Source organism: Lucilia sericata, unplaced genomic scaffold (genome assembly GCF_015586225.1).
Source record: "Lucilia sericata isolate MDLA Ls3-8-SP2 unplaced genomic scaffold, ASM1558622v1 Contig000353F_arrow, whole genome shotgun sequence".
Classification (NCBI taxonomy): domain Eukaryota; kingdom Metazoa; phylum Arthropoda; class Insecta; order Diptera; family Calliphoridae; genus Lucilia; species Lucilia sericata.
In genome coordinates, this window is record NW_023994373.1 from 369,852 (window position 1) to 383,598 (window position 13,747).

General features: G+C 33.6%; 2 protein-coding genes across 2 annotated transcripts; both read right to left on the bottom strand.

Moving 5' to 3' along the window:
• Positions 1-2,011: 2,011 nt before the first annotated feature.
• On the bottom strand, positions 2,012-2,807 carry LOC119604011. Its single transcript, XM_037956333.1, has 2 exons — positions 2,723-2,807; positions 2,012-2,663 (listed from the first exon to the last, which is right to left on the bottom strand). Exons 1-2 carry the CDS (start codon positions 2,774-2,776, stop codon positions 2,085-2,087), a joined length of 633 nt encoding a protein of 210 aa, XP_037812261.1. The 5' UTR covers positions 2,777-2,807; the 3' UTR covers positions 2,012-2,084.
• Positions 2,808-10,785: 7,978 nt separating this feature from the next.
• Positions 10,786-11,678, bottom strand: LOC119604036. Its single transcript, XM_037956366.1, has 2 exons — positions 11,522-11,678; positions 10,786-11,458 (listed from the first exon to the last, which is right to left on the bottom strand). The coding sequence occupies exons 1-2, from the start codon at positions 11,660-11,662 to the stop codon at positions 10,871-10,873; spliced, it is 729 nt and encodes a 242-aa protein (XP_037812294.1). The 5' UTR covers positions 11,663-11,678; the 3' UTR covers positions 10,786-10,870.
• Between the last annotated feature and the right edge of the window lie 2,069 nt (positions 11,679-13,747).

Consider the following 13,747-nt stretch of genomic DNA (forward strand, 5'->3'; position numbering starts at 1 on the left):
TTTCAATTGTTTTTTTTAACATTTTATATATTAGTTATCCCTTAAGATCTAGATCAACAAACATTGTACCAAGGCACTATCAGAACAGGATCTTCCAAAAATCTTCAAGATTTTCATTATAACTTGTAATAATACATTGTCGATTAATTTTACTGCTCCAGAACTATTTTCAGCAAAGAGCAGTGAGCTAGTTAGTTAGTTAGCTAGTTAGTTAGGTAGTGAGTTAGTTAGCCCAGCTAGTTAGTTAGTTAGTTAGTTAGTAGTTAGTTAGTTAGTTAGTTAGTTAGTTAGTTAGTTAGTTAGTTAGTTAGTTAGTTAGTTAGTTAGTTAGTTAGTTAGTTCTAGTCGTTAGTTAGTTAGTTAGTTAGTTAGTTAGTAGTTAGTTAGTTAGTTAGTTAGTTAGTTAGTTAGTTAGTTAGTTAGTTTCGTTCGTTAGTTAGTTAGTTCGTTAGTTAGTTAGTTAGTTAGTTAGTTAGTTAGTTAGTATAGTTAGTTAGCTTAGTTAGTTAGTTAGTTCGTTAGTTAGTTAGTTAGTTAGTTAGTTAGTTAGTTAGTTAGTTAGTTAGTTAGTTAGTTAGTTAGTTCGTTCGTTTTTTGTTCGTTCGTTTCGTTCGTTCGTTCGTTCGTTCGTTAGTTCGTTTTCGTTCGTTATTCGTTCGTTCGTGTTAGTTCGTTCGTTCGTTCGTTTTCGTTCGTTCGTTCTTCGTTAGTTAGTTAGTTTAGTTAGTTATTCGTTCGTTAGTTATTCGTTCGTTCTTCGTTTAGTTCGTTAGTTCTTGTTAGTTAGTTCGTTCGTTCGTTAGTTCGTTCGTTAGTTCGTTCGTTTCTTTTTAGTTCGTTCGTTCGTTAGTTAGTTTCGTTCGTTCTTCGTTCGTTCGTTAGTTAGTTCGTTTTTTTCGTAGTTAGTTCGTTCGTTCGTTTCGTTCGTTCGTTCGTTCGTTCGTTCGTTCGTTCGTTCGTTTCGTTCGTTCGTTCGTTCGTTCGTTCGTTTTCGTTCGTTCGTTCGTTCGTTTCGTTCGTTTCGTTCGTTCGTTCGTTCGTTCGTTCGTTCGTTCGTTCGTTTCGTTCGTTCGTTCGTTCGTTCGTTCGTTTCGTTCGTTCGTTTTGTTCGTTCGTTCGTTCGTTCGTTCGTTCGTTTCGTTCGTTCGTTCGTTCGTTCGTTCGTTCGTTGTTCGTTCGTTCGTTCGTTCGTTCGTTTCGTTTCGTTCGTTCGTTCGTTCGTTCGTTCGTTCGTTCGTTCGTTCTTTCGTTCGTTCGTTCGTTCGTTGTTCGTTCGTTCGTTCGTCGTTCGTTCGTTCGTTCGTTTCGTTCGTTCTTCGTTCGTTCGTTCGTTCGTTCGTTCGTTGTTCGTTCGTTCGTTCGTTCGTTCGTTCGTTCGTTCGTTCGTTCGTTCGTTCGTTCGTTCGTTCGTTCGTTTCGTTCGTTCGTTCGTTTCGTTTCGTTCGCGTTTCGTTTTTCGTTCGTTGTTCGTTCGTTCGTTCGTTCGTTCGTTCGTTCGTTCGTTCGTTCGTTCGTTCGTTCGTTCGTTCGTTCGTTCGTTCGTTCGTTCTTTCGTTCGTTCGTTCGTTCGTTCGTTTCGTTCTAGTTTCGTTCTTCTTTTTGTTCTTCGTTAGTTTTCTTTTCCCTTCTCCCTTCAATACTTCAGTTTACTTCCTTCTTTCAATACTTTCACTTATTTCTTTTTTCCATTACTTCCAATACAATTAATTGTAATTGTTATTGAAGTAATTGTAATTTGCTAACCTTCAATTTTAATTACAAGTACTTGTAAATGGTTATAAATTAATTACACATTATAAGTAATTGGCAAAATATTAATTACAATTGCAAACAATTGTAATTGACCATGTAATGAGTTGCTTTACTTAAATATTATCCCCCAAGTCAACTTTCTAACAACTAAATACGTCTGACTACATCCATATCTGAGTAAAACATTCAATGTGGAGATGCAGTACCTCCTTAAATAAATATTTAAATTATACTGCTATTAAAATTAAAAAATAGGTGGTTTTTCGGTTGCTATAGATTTATTTTATACATTATTTGAAATTAAAACATCATAATCATCATTTTCCTTCAATTTAACTTGTCAACTTAGAGCAAATTTTAATATTGGCTGGGAAATCAGTGAAATACTTTTCCAGTGTATCAACAGCCTTAAGGACACATTTGCTGCTTTCGCCGGGAACATTCTTAATTTGTACAATCAATTTCAAAGCACGTTGTATTTGACTATTCAATCGAAGAAGTTTGCTCAACATATTAGAAGCACATTTGTGACTTACTTTCACTCCAGAAACAACACCTCTTGCACCTTGACCATTAGCACATACACTTTCGTTGATACCAATAATAGCCTTGCACGTTTCAATAATATCATTGACGGCATCAATTAAATTCTGTACTTTTTGGGAGACTTCACCGCCACAGGCAGCAATATCGGTAAGGAATTTATGGGCAGCAACTTGAATTTTCAACACTTCATCGATGGTACAACTGATGCCTTTAAGAGTGGTTAGAGTTTTCTTCAATACAAAATACATGCCCGAAAAGAAACCCTGTGTTTCAATCTCCATAATTTCCCCGGCTAAATCCTGGGCAAGTAATTCGTATTCTTGAATTACTTCATCCTCAATCATAAAATCGCCAGTGGATTTGGCCTATTAAAATGAAAATCATTAATATTTCAATATCCTTGAAAGTGCTTTCTTTAACTTACAGTTACAGCCCCAAGGCACAAACAGGCCACAGTTAAAAGTGCGAAGAATTTCATTTTGATGCAAATCACTTGGAATAACAATTGTTTAATGACATTTCTTTGAATAATGTCGTCTTTTATAGTTAAACTGCATATTATGTTTATTGCTATTTTTCTTATCATTTAACTTTTTGTCAAACTTTGCATATTCTATCTTTAAATGTTTGTTCAGGAACTGCGATTTATATCGTTCATTTAAAATTTATTTTTTTTTTTTTTTAACTGACAAGCGATCATTATTCATGATTAACGTTATTCAAGTGTTATTGTCGCTTTGATCAGCATAACATATTTCTACTTTGATTGTTATATCAAATTTCCTGTTTGTATGAAAATTTCCATAGTGGAATTTATTTATTTAGGAACTGCATTTTATTGAGACTTTCGGAAGGGGGTCTTACATATATAGGGTTATGAGATAATAGTTTAAACTGAATTTCGGAAGAAGATATAATATATTGTTATTATTAAACATTTAGTATGAGATTTAAAGTATCAGATTAATGCAAGTTTAGGTCAATTAATATCTGAATATTGTACAATTAGTTTCCTATAATAAATTTATTTAACATAGGCGAACACTTAGGCGAGTGTTTAATAATAAACTATTTTCCTCAATGAGGACTTTTAACTCTTTCACTTATATGGGTGTCCCAAGTTTTTAAAAAATTGTTCTCAATGTAGAGCGTATTTTTGAGTTCAAGTCTACAGTTAATGGATGTTTCCAAAGAAAACATTTTGAGTATTTGATGGGAATACATGCTGAATGGGATCGTATTTTCTGATTTCTTTTGAAAAAATTTTTTCAAAATATCCATAAAACGTTTAGCGGTAATTGAACCTAAGTCCCTAGTGTCCCGTTAATATTATAAGAAAGGGATTATTTTTTTTTCACCAGAAATGGTGAAAAATCTGGCTGACAGATTAAAAAAAAATAAATAACATAGTGTCTGGTTCAAACATAACCAATGTTCGGTATGAGATTCTTTGCAGTAGAACTAGAACTGAACTAGAACTGAACTAGAACTGAACTAGAACTGAACTAGAACTGAACTAGAACTGAACTAGAACTGAACTAGAACTGAACTAGAACTGAACTAGAACTGAACTAGAACTGAACTAGAACTGAACTAGAACTGAACTAGAACTGAACTAGAACTGAACTAGAACTGAACTAGAACTGAACTAGAACTAGAACTGAACTAGAACTGAACTAGAACTGAACTAGAACTGAACTAGAACTGAACTAGAACTGAACTAGAACTGAACTAGAACTGAACTAAAACTGAACTAGAACTAGAACTCAACTAGAACTGAACTAGAACTGAACTAGAACTGAACTAGAACTGAACTAGAACTGAACTAGAACTGAACTAGAACTGAACTAGAACTGAACTAGAACTGAACTAGAACTGAACTAGAACTGAACTAGAACTAGAACTGAACTAGAACTGAACTAGAACTGAACTAGAACTGAACTAGAACTAGAACTGAACTAGAACTAAACTAGAACTGAACTACAACTGAACTAAAAACTAGAACTAAACTAGAACTGAACTAGAACTGAACAAGAACTGAACTAGAACTGAACAAGAACTGAACTAGAACTGAACTAGAACTGAACTAGAACTGAACTAGAACTGAACTAGAACTGAACTAGAACTGAACTAGAACTGAACTAAAACTGAACTAGAACTGAACTAGAACTGAACTAGAACTGAACTAGAACTGAACTAGAACTGAACTAGAACTGAACTAGAACTGAACTAGAACTGAACTAGAACTGAACTAGAACTGAACTAGACTGACTAGAACTAGAACTAGAACTAGAACTGAACTAGAACTAAACTAGAACTGAACTAGAACTGAACTAGAACTGAACTAGAACTAGAACTAAACTAGAACTAGAACTAAACTAGAACTGAACTAGAACTAAACTAGAACTGAACTACAACTGAACTAAAACTAGAACTAAACTAGAACTGAACTAGAACTGAACTAGAAACTGAACTAGAACTGAACAAGAACTGAACTAGAACTGAACTAGAACTGAACTAGAACTGAACTAGAACTGAACTAGAACTGAACTAGATCTGAACTAGATCTGAACTAGAACTGAACTAGAACTGAACTAGAACTGAACTAGAACTGAACTAGGACTGAACTAGAACTGAACTAGAACTGAACTAGAACTGAACTAGAACTGAACTAGAACTGAACTAGAACTGAACTAGAACTGAACTAGAACTGAACTAGAACTGAACTAGAACTGAACTAGAACCTGAACTGAACTAGAACTGAACTAGAACTGAACTAGAACTGAACTAGAACTAAACTAGAACTGAACTAGAACTGAACAAGAACTGAACTAGAACTGAACTAGAACTGAACTAGAACTGAACTAGAACTGAACTAGAACTGAACTAGAACTAAACTAGAACTGAACTAGAACTGAACTAGAACTGAACTAGAACTGAACTAGAACTGAACTAGAACTGAACTAGAACTGAACTAGAACTGAACTAGAACTGAACTAGAACTGAACTAGAACTGAACTAGAACTAAACTAGAACTGAACTAGAACTGAACAAGAACTGAACTAGAACTGAACTAGAACTGAACTAGAACTGAACTAGAACTGAACTAGAACTAAACTAGAACTGAACTAGAACTGAACTAGAACTGAACTAGAACTGAACTAGAACTGAACTAGAAATGAACTAGAACTGAACTAGAACTGAACTAGAAATGAACTAGAACTGAACTAGAACTGAACTAAAACTGAACTAAAACTGAACTAGAACTGAACTAGAACTGAACTAGAACTGAACTAGTTTAAACTGAATTTCGGAAGAAGATATAATATATTGTTATTATTAAACATTTAGTATGAGATTTAAAGTATCAGATTAATGCAAGTTTAGGTCAATTAATATCTGAATATTGTACAATTAGTTTCCTATAATAAATTTATTTAACATAGGCGAACACTTAGGCGAGTGTTTAATAATAAACTATTTTCCTCAATGAGGACTTTTAACTCTTTCACTTATATGGGTGTCCCAAGTTTTTAAAAAATTGTTCTCAATGTAGAGCGTATTTTTGAGTTCAAGTCTACAGTTAATGGATGTTTCCAAAGAAAACATTTTGAGTATTTGATGGGAATACATGCTGAATGGGATCGTATTTTCTGATTTCTTTTGAAAAAATTTTTTCAAAATATCCATAAAACGTTTAGCGGTAATTGAACCTAAGTCCCTAGTGTCCCGTTAATATTATAAGAAAGGGATTATTTTTTTTCACCAGAAATGGTGAAAAATCTGGCTGACAGATTAAAAAAAAATAAATAACATAGTGTCTGGTTCAAACATAACCAATGTTCGGTATGAGATTCTTTGCAGTAGAACTAGAACTGAACTAGAACTGAACTAGAACTGAACTAGAACTGAACTAGAACTGAACTAGAACTGAACTAGAAACTGAACTAGAACTGAACTAGAACTGAACTAGAACTGAACTAGAACTGAACTAGAACTGAACTAGAACTGAACTAGAACTGAACTAGAACTGAACTAGAACTGAACTAGAACTGAACTAGAACTGAACTAGAACTGAACTAGAACTGAACTAGAACTGAACTAAAACTGAACTAGAACTAGAACTCAACTAGAACTGAACTAGAACTGAACTAGAACTGAACTAGAACTGAACTAGAACTGAACTAGAACTGAACTAGAACTGAACTAGAACTGAACTAGAACTGAACTAGAACTGACTAGAACTAACTAGAACTAGAACTGAACTAGAACTGAACTAGAAACTGAACTAGAACTAAACTAGAACTGAACTACAACTGAACTAAAACTAGAACTAAACTAGAACTGAACTAGAACTGAACAAGAACTGAACTAGAACTGAACAAGAACTGAACTAGAACTGAACTAGAACTGAACTAGAACTGAACTAGAACTGAACTAGAACTGAACTAGAACTGAACTAGAACTGAACTAAAAACTGAACTAGAACTGAACTAGAACTGAACTAGAACTGAACTAGAACTGAACTAGAACTGAACTAGAACTGAACTAGAACTGAACTAGAACTGAACTAGAACTGAACTAGAACTAGAACTAAACTAGAACTGAACTAGAACTAAACTAGAACTGAACTAGAACTGAACTAGAACTGAACTAGAACTAGAACTAAACTAGAACTAGAACTAAACTAGAACTGAACTAGAACTAACTAGAACTGAACTACAACTGAACTAAACTAGAACTAACTAGAACTGAACTAGAACTGAACTAGAACTGAACTAGAACTGAACAAGAACTGAACTAGAACTGAACTAGAACTGAACTAGAACTGAACTAGAACTGAACTAGAACTGAACTAGATCTGAACTAGATCTGAACTAGAACTGAACTAGAACTGAACTAGAACTGAACTAGAACTGAACTAGGACTGAACTAGAACTGAACTAGAACTGAACTAGAACTGAACTAGAACTGAACTAGAACTGAACTAGAACTGAACTAGAACTGAACTAGAACTGAACTAGAACTGAACTAGAACTGAACTAGAACTGAACTAGAACTGAACTAGAACTGAACTAGAACTAAACTAGAACTGAACTAGAACTGAACAGAACTGAACTAGAACTGAACTAGAACTGAACTAGAACTGAACTAGAACTGAACTAGAACTGAACTAGAACTGAACTAGAACTGAACTAGAACTGAACTAGAACTGAACTAGAACTGAACTAGAACTGCTGAACTAGAACTGAACTAGAACTGAACTAGAACTGAACTAGAACTGAACTAGAACTGAACTAGAACTGAACTAGAACTGAACTAGAACTGAACTAGAACTGAACTAGAACTGAACTAGAACTGAACTAGAACTGAACTAGAACTGAACTAGAACTGAACTAGAACTGAACTAGAACTGAACTAGAACTGAACTAGAACTGAACTAGAACTGAACTAGAACTGAACTAGAACTGAACTAGAACTGAACTAGAACTGAACTAGAACTGAACTAGAACTGAACTAGAACTGAACTAGAACTGAACTAGAAACTGAACTAGAACTGAACTAGAACTGAACTAGAACTGAACTAGAACTGAACTAGAACTGAACTAGAACTGAACTAGAACTGAACTAGAACTGAACTAGAACTGAACTAGAACTGAACTAGAACTGAACTAGAACTGAACTAGAACTGAACTAGAACTGAACTAGAACTGAACTAGAACTGGAACTAGAACTGAACTAGAACTGAACTAGAACTGAACTAGAACTGAACTAGAACTGAACTAGAACTGAACTAGAACTGAACTAGAACTGAACTAGAACTGAACTAGAACTGAACTAGAACTGAACTAGAACTGAACTAGAACTGAACTAGAACTGAACTAGAACTGAACTAGAACTGAACTAGAACTGAACTAGAACTGAACTAGAACTGAACTAGAACTGAACTAGAACTGAACTAGAACTGAACTAGAACTGAAAATAGAACTTGAAAACTAGAACTGAACTAGAACTGAACTAGAACTGAACTAGAACTGAACTAGAACTGAACTAGAACTGAACTAGACTGAACTAGAACTGAACTAGAACTGAACTAGAACTGAACTAGAACTGAACTAGAACTGAACTAGAACTGAACTAGAACTGACTAGAACTGAACTAGAACTGAACTAGAACTGAACTAGAACTGAACTAGAACTGAACTAGAACTGAACTAGAACTGCACTAGAACTGAAACTAGAACTGAACTAGAACTGAACTAGAACTGAACTAGAACTGAACTAGGAACGAACTAGAACTAGAACTAGAACTAACTAGAACTGAACTAGAACTGAACTAGAACTGAACTAGAATGAACTAGATGAACTAGAACTGAACTAGAACTGAACTAGAACTGAACTAGAACTGAACTAGAACTAACTAGAACTGAACTGAACTGACCTACTGAAACTAGAACTGAACTAGAACTGAACTAGAACTGAACTAGAACTGAACTAGAACTGAACTAGAACTGAACTCGAACTGAACTAGAACTGAACTAGAACTGAACTAGAACTGAACTAGAACTGAACTAGAACTGAACTAGAACTGAACTAGAACTGAACTAGAAACTGAACTAGAACTGAACTAGAACTGAACTAGAACTGAACTAGAACTGAACTAGAACTGAACTAACGAACTAAACTGAACTAGAACTGAACTAGAACTGAACTAGAACTGACTAGAAACTGAACTAGAACTGACTAGAACTGAACTAGAACTGAACTAGAACTGAACTAGAACTGAACTAGAAATGAACTAGAACTGAACTAGAACTGAACTAGAACTGAACTAGAACTGAACTAGAACTGAACTAGAACTGAACTAGAACTGAACTAGAACTGAACTAGAACTGAACTAGAACTGAACTAGAACTGAACTAGAACTGAAACTAGAACTGAACTAGAACTGAAACTAGAACTGAACTAGAACTGAACTAGAACTGAACTAGAACTGAACTAGAACTGAACTAGAAACTGAACTAGAACTGAACTAGAAACTGAATAGAACTGAACTAACGAACTGAACTAGAACTGAACTAGAACTGAACTAGAACTGAACTAGAACTGAACTAGAACTGAACTATAATGAACTAGAACTGAACTAGAACTGAACTAGAACTGAACTAGAACTGACTATAACTGAACTAGACTGAACTAGAACTGAACTAGAACTGAACTAGAACGAACTAAACTGAACTAGAACTGAACTAGAACTGAACTAGAACTGAACTAGAACTGAACTAGAACTGAATAGAACTGACTAACTGAACTAACTGAACTAGAACTGAACTAGAACTGAACTAGAAAGACTAGAACTGAACTAGAACTGAACTAGAACTGAACTAGAACTGAACTAGAACTGAACTAGAAGTGAACTAGAACTGAACTAGAACTGAACTAGAACTGAACTAGAACTGAACTAGAACTGAACTAGAACTGAACTAGAACTGAACTAGAACTGGACTAGAACTGAACTAGAACTGAACTAGAACTGAACTCGAACTGAACTCGAACTGAACTAGAACTGAACTTGAACTGAACTAGAACTGAACTACAAATGAACTAGAACTGTACTACAACTGAACTAGAATTGAACTAGAACTGAACTAAATAAACTCGAATTGAACTAGATATAAACTAGAACTGAACTAGAACTGGACTAGAACTGCACAAAAACTAAACGATACCCAGCAAAAAAAAGTGTGGAAAAGATGTAGTATTTTCATCACAACTAGTAACCCGAAGTGCTTCAAATTCGGGTGTAAAACCTATGAATTTTACATTAGCGTGTCATTGGAGGGATGTTGTTTATTTTTGCAACTTTGAACTACATCTAATCTTATTTTTAGAAGCAGTAAAAATCCGATATTTGGATGTCAAAAATAAAACACATTCTCCCTAATGACACGCATATGTAAATTTCACTACTCTTTCACCAACTCATGATGTACTTAAAATATGTTATTTGTAATGACTTTTCCACATCTCTTTCCTCACTTTTAACTGGGTTCTCATTTGCAAGGAATATTTGGTTTATAAAAGTGAAAAATATGTAATCTCATTTTAAGATGTGATTAAGATGTAGTTTGTAAAGTATGACATCAATTATTTTTTGCTGGGTAAATATAAACAATTCAATGAAAAGCAATTTGTTCCCAATAATTCTTACATTTTTTTTTCTTAAATTGCACAAATTTTATTTCCTAAATTATATTAAATTATTTTGCAGATTACGAAAGAATTTCGAGGTATTTCCATATATTAGACATGAGTTATTTTCAGTGTATAAAGAATATCAACTCTATAGCGCTTCCACGGAACGTGTTCTGAAAGCGATATTTCGAAATAAATAAATTTTATCAATACCAAACTAGTTATTAGTTCCTCAATAGAACTGGTTATGTAAAAATTCCTAGACTCTTTTTTAAAAATAAAAAATCATAAATTAATTTTTGTATGTTTATTTTAATAATCGTTAAATCGTTTTTTTAAACACAACAAATATCCGCAATAAATCCGTTTCAGTAAACTTATGATTGGTAAGAAGGAATGTTGGAGCAGGCCTTAATGTTGGCTGGGAATTCAGTGAAATACTTCTCCAAATTGTCAACAGCATCCAAAACACACTTGCTGGTATCACCGGGAACATTCTTAATTTGATAGATCAATTTCAAAGCGCGTTTAATTTGTTTGTTCAATCTAAGAAGTTTGCGCAACATATTTACAGCACATTTGTGAGAAGTTTTCACACCCGAAACAACACCTCTGGTATCTTGTTCGTTAGCACAGACACTTTCGCTGATACCAATAATAGCTTTGCAGGTTTCAATAATATCATTAACAGCATCGATCAAATTTTGAACTTTCTGGGAAACTTCACCACCGCATGCAGCAATATCGGTAAGGAAGGTGTGAGCAGCAACTTGGATTCTCAAAACCTCTTCAATAGTGCACTTTACGCCATTGAGAGTTTTTAATACTTTTTTCAAGACATAATACATGCCATTAAAAATAGTTTGGGGTTCAATTTCCATAATTTCATCGGCTAATTCTTGAGCAATATATTCATATTCCTGAATTTCTTCATTTTCGAACATGAACTCACCAGTAGCTTTGGCCTATTTGAAAAAAAAGTAATTTTTAATTCCAGTTCTCGGATTATATAAAACTTTTAAACTTACGGTAACCGCCACAAGGCACAAACTGGCGATGAGAGCAAATACTGCGAATTTCATTTTGCAACTAATCACTTGAGTTAACAATTGACTAATGTTTTTACTCCGAATATTTTGGGCTTTTATACACTTTTCAATGTTTGTCATTAAACTGATAATTTCTATATACAAAAATATCTTTTTATATACAAAAATATCTTTTTGAATATCAGTTAAAGCAAATGTCAATTGAGTAGTTCCTTGATTAGCAGAACACACTTGATTTTATTTATAATTTAAACCAACCGCGAAAAATCTAGATTTACCAACAAGTGCTATTTAATTGACAGGAGTAAGGTTTAATGAAACTAATGTTCATTAGTTTTATCTAATACTCTTGAAATTGCATTGAGTTTTTTTCTTTTGTCATTTTTAATAAAGTGCTTGAATTTTTTTATTTAAAGAAATAATTTTTGTATATTTCCTGTATGGAAATCAGTTTAATTATAACAAAATTTAAAGACTGATTTCTAAAGGTTACGATTATATATGTATTTACATGAATATGAGCCACATATTTATTTTGAAAGTGGTATAATTTTTTCTGATTTTTACTGTACCTTTCCTGGGCATTTAAAAATAATGCAATTGTACCGAAATTCATAGACCTAGAACCGATTTATAACCGGGATATACATAACTGAACTAGAACTACTAGAACTGAACTAGAACTGAAACTAGACTGAACTAGAACGACTAGAACTGAACTAGAACTGAACTAGAACTGAACTAGAACTGACTAGAACTGAACTAGAACTGAACTAGAACTGAACTAGAACTGAACTAGAAATGAACTAGAACTGAACTAGAACTGAACTAGAACTGAACTAGAACTGAACTCGAACTGAATGAACTACAACTGAACTACAACTGAACTACAACTGAACTACAATGAACTAGAACTGAACTAGAACTGAACTAGAACTGAACTAGACGAACTAGAACTGAACTAGAACTGAAATAGAACTGAAACTGAACTGACATAACTGAACTAGAACTGAACTAGAACTGAACTAGAACTGAACTGAACTGAACTAGAACTGAACTGAACTGAGCTAAACTGAACTAGAAACTGAACTAGAACGAACTAGAACTGAACTAGAACTGAACTAGAACTGAACTAGAAACTGAACTAGAAAAACTGAACTAGAACTGAACTAGAACGAACTAGAACTGAACTACAACTGAACTAGAACTGAACCAACTGAACTACAAACTGAACTAGAACTGAACTAGAACTGAACTAGAACTGAACTAGAACTGAACTAGAACTGAACTAGAACTGAACTAGAACTGAACTAGAACTGAACTAGAACTGAACTAGAACTGAACTAGAACTGAACTAGAACTGAACTAGAACTGAACTAGAACTGACTAGAACTGAACGAGAACTGAGACTAGAACTGAACTAGAACTGAACTAGAACTGAACTAGAACTGAACTAAACTGAGACTAGAACTGAACTAGAACTGAACTAGAACTGAACTAGAACTGAACTAGAACTGAACTAGAACTGAACTAGAACTGAACTAGAACTGAACTAGAACTGACTAGAGACTGAACTAGAACTGAACTAGAACTGAACTAGAACTGAACTAGAACTGAAACTAGAACTGAACTAGAACTGAACTAGAACTGAACTAGAACTGAACTAGAACTGAACTAGAACTGAACTAGACTAACTAGAACTGATCTAGAACTGAACTAGAACTGAACTAGAACTGAATTAGAACTGAACTAGAACTGACTAGAACTTGATCTAGAACTGAACTAGTAAAACAACTGAACTAGAACAAAACTATGACTGAACCTCTATTAAAATAAACAATTAAATGAAAAGTACCTGAACTATTTCAGATCATTTTTTTGTATTTCAGAACTTTACGATTTGAACTAAAATTTCTATTTTGAATAAAACTTTATCTAGGAATCAAAATTTTGGAAATTAAACATACGTATTGTGAATTCAATTTTGACTGAAATCACTTGCTTGTATATCAATCAAATGATTTATTGACACTTTTATACGCTAATTAGAGTGTTTTCGAATTTAATTATTATCATTTCATTTTTTAGATTATAATAAGTAGTTTATTTATTATTCATTATAATTTATTATAAACAGCAGGAAAAATTTGATCGATTATGCAAAATGTTAAGGTAAATGGACAGAAAGTTAATTTAGTTATTAGT

What these genes read in the sequence shown, in the direction of transcription:
- LOC119604036 (XM_037956366.1), bottom strand. Translation starts at nt 11,662, where the DNA reads ATGACAAACATTGAAAAGTGTATAAAAGCCCAAAATATTCGGAGTAAA. An exon ending in TGTGCCTTGTGGCGGTTACC is followed by an intron (nt 11,459 to 11,521) that starts GTAAGTTTAAAA and finishes TTTTTCAAATAG; the next exon opens with GCCAAAGCTACTGGTGAGTT.
- LOC119604011 (XM_037956333.1), bottom strand. Translation starts at nt 2,776, where the DNA reads ATGAAATTCTTCGCACTTTTAACTGTGGCCTGTTTGTGCCTTGGGGCT. An exon ending in TGTGCCTTGGGGCTGTAACT is followed by an intron (nt 2,664 to 2,722) that starts GTAAGTTAAAGA and finishes TCATTTTAATAG; the next exon opens with GCCAAATCCACTGGCGATTT.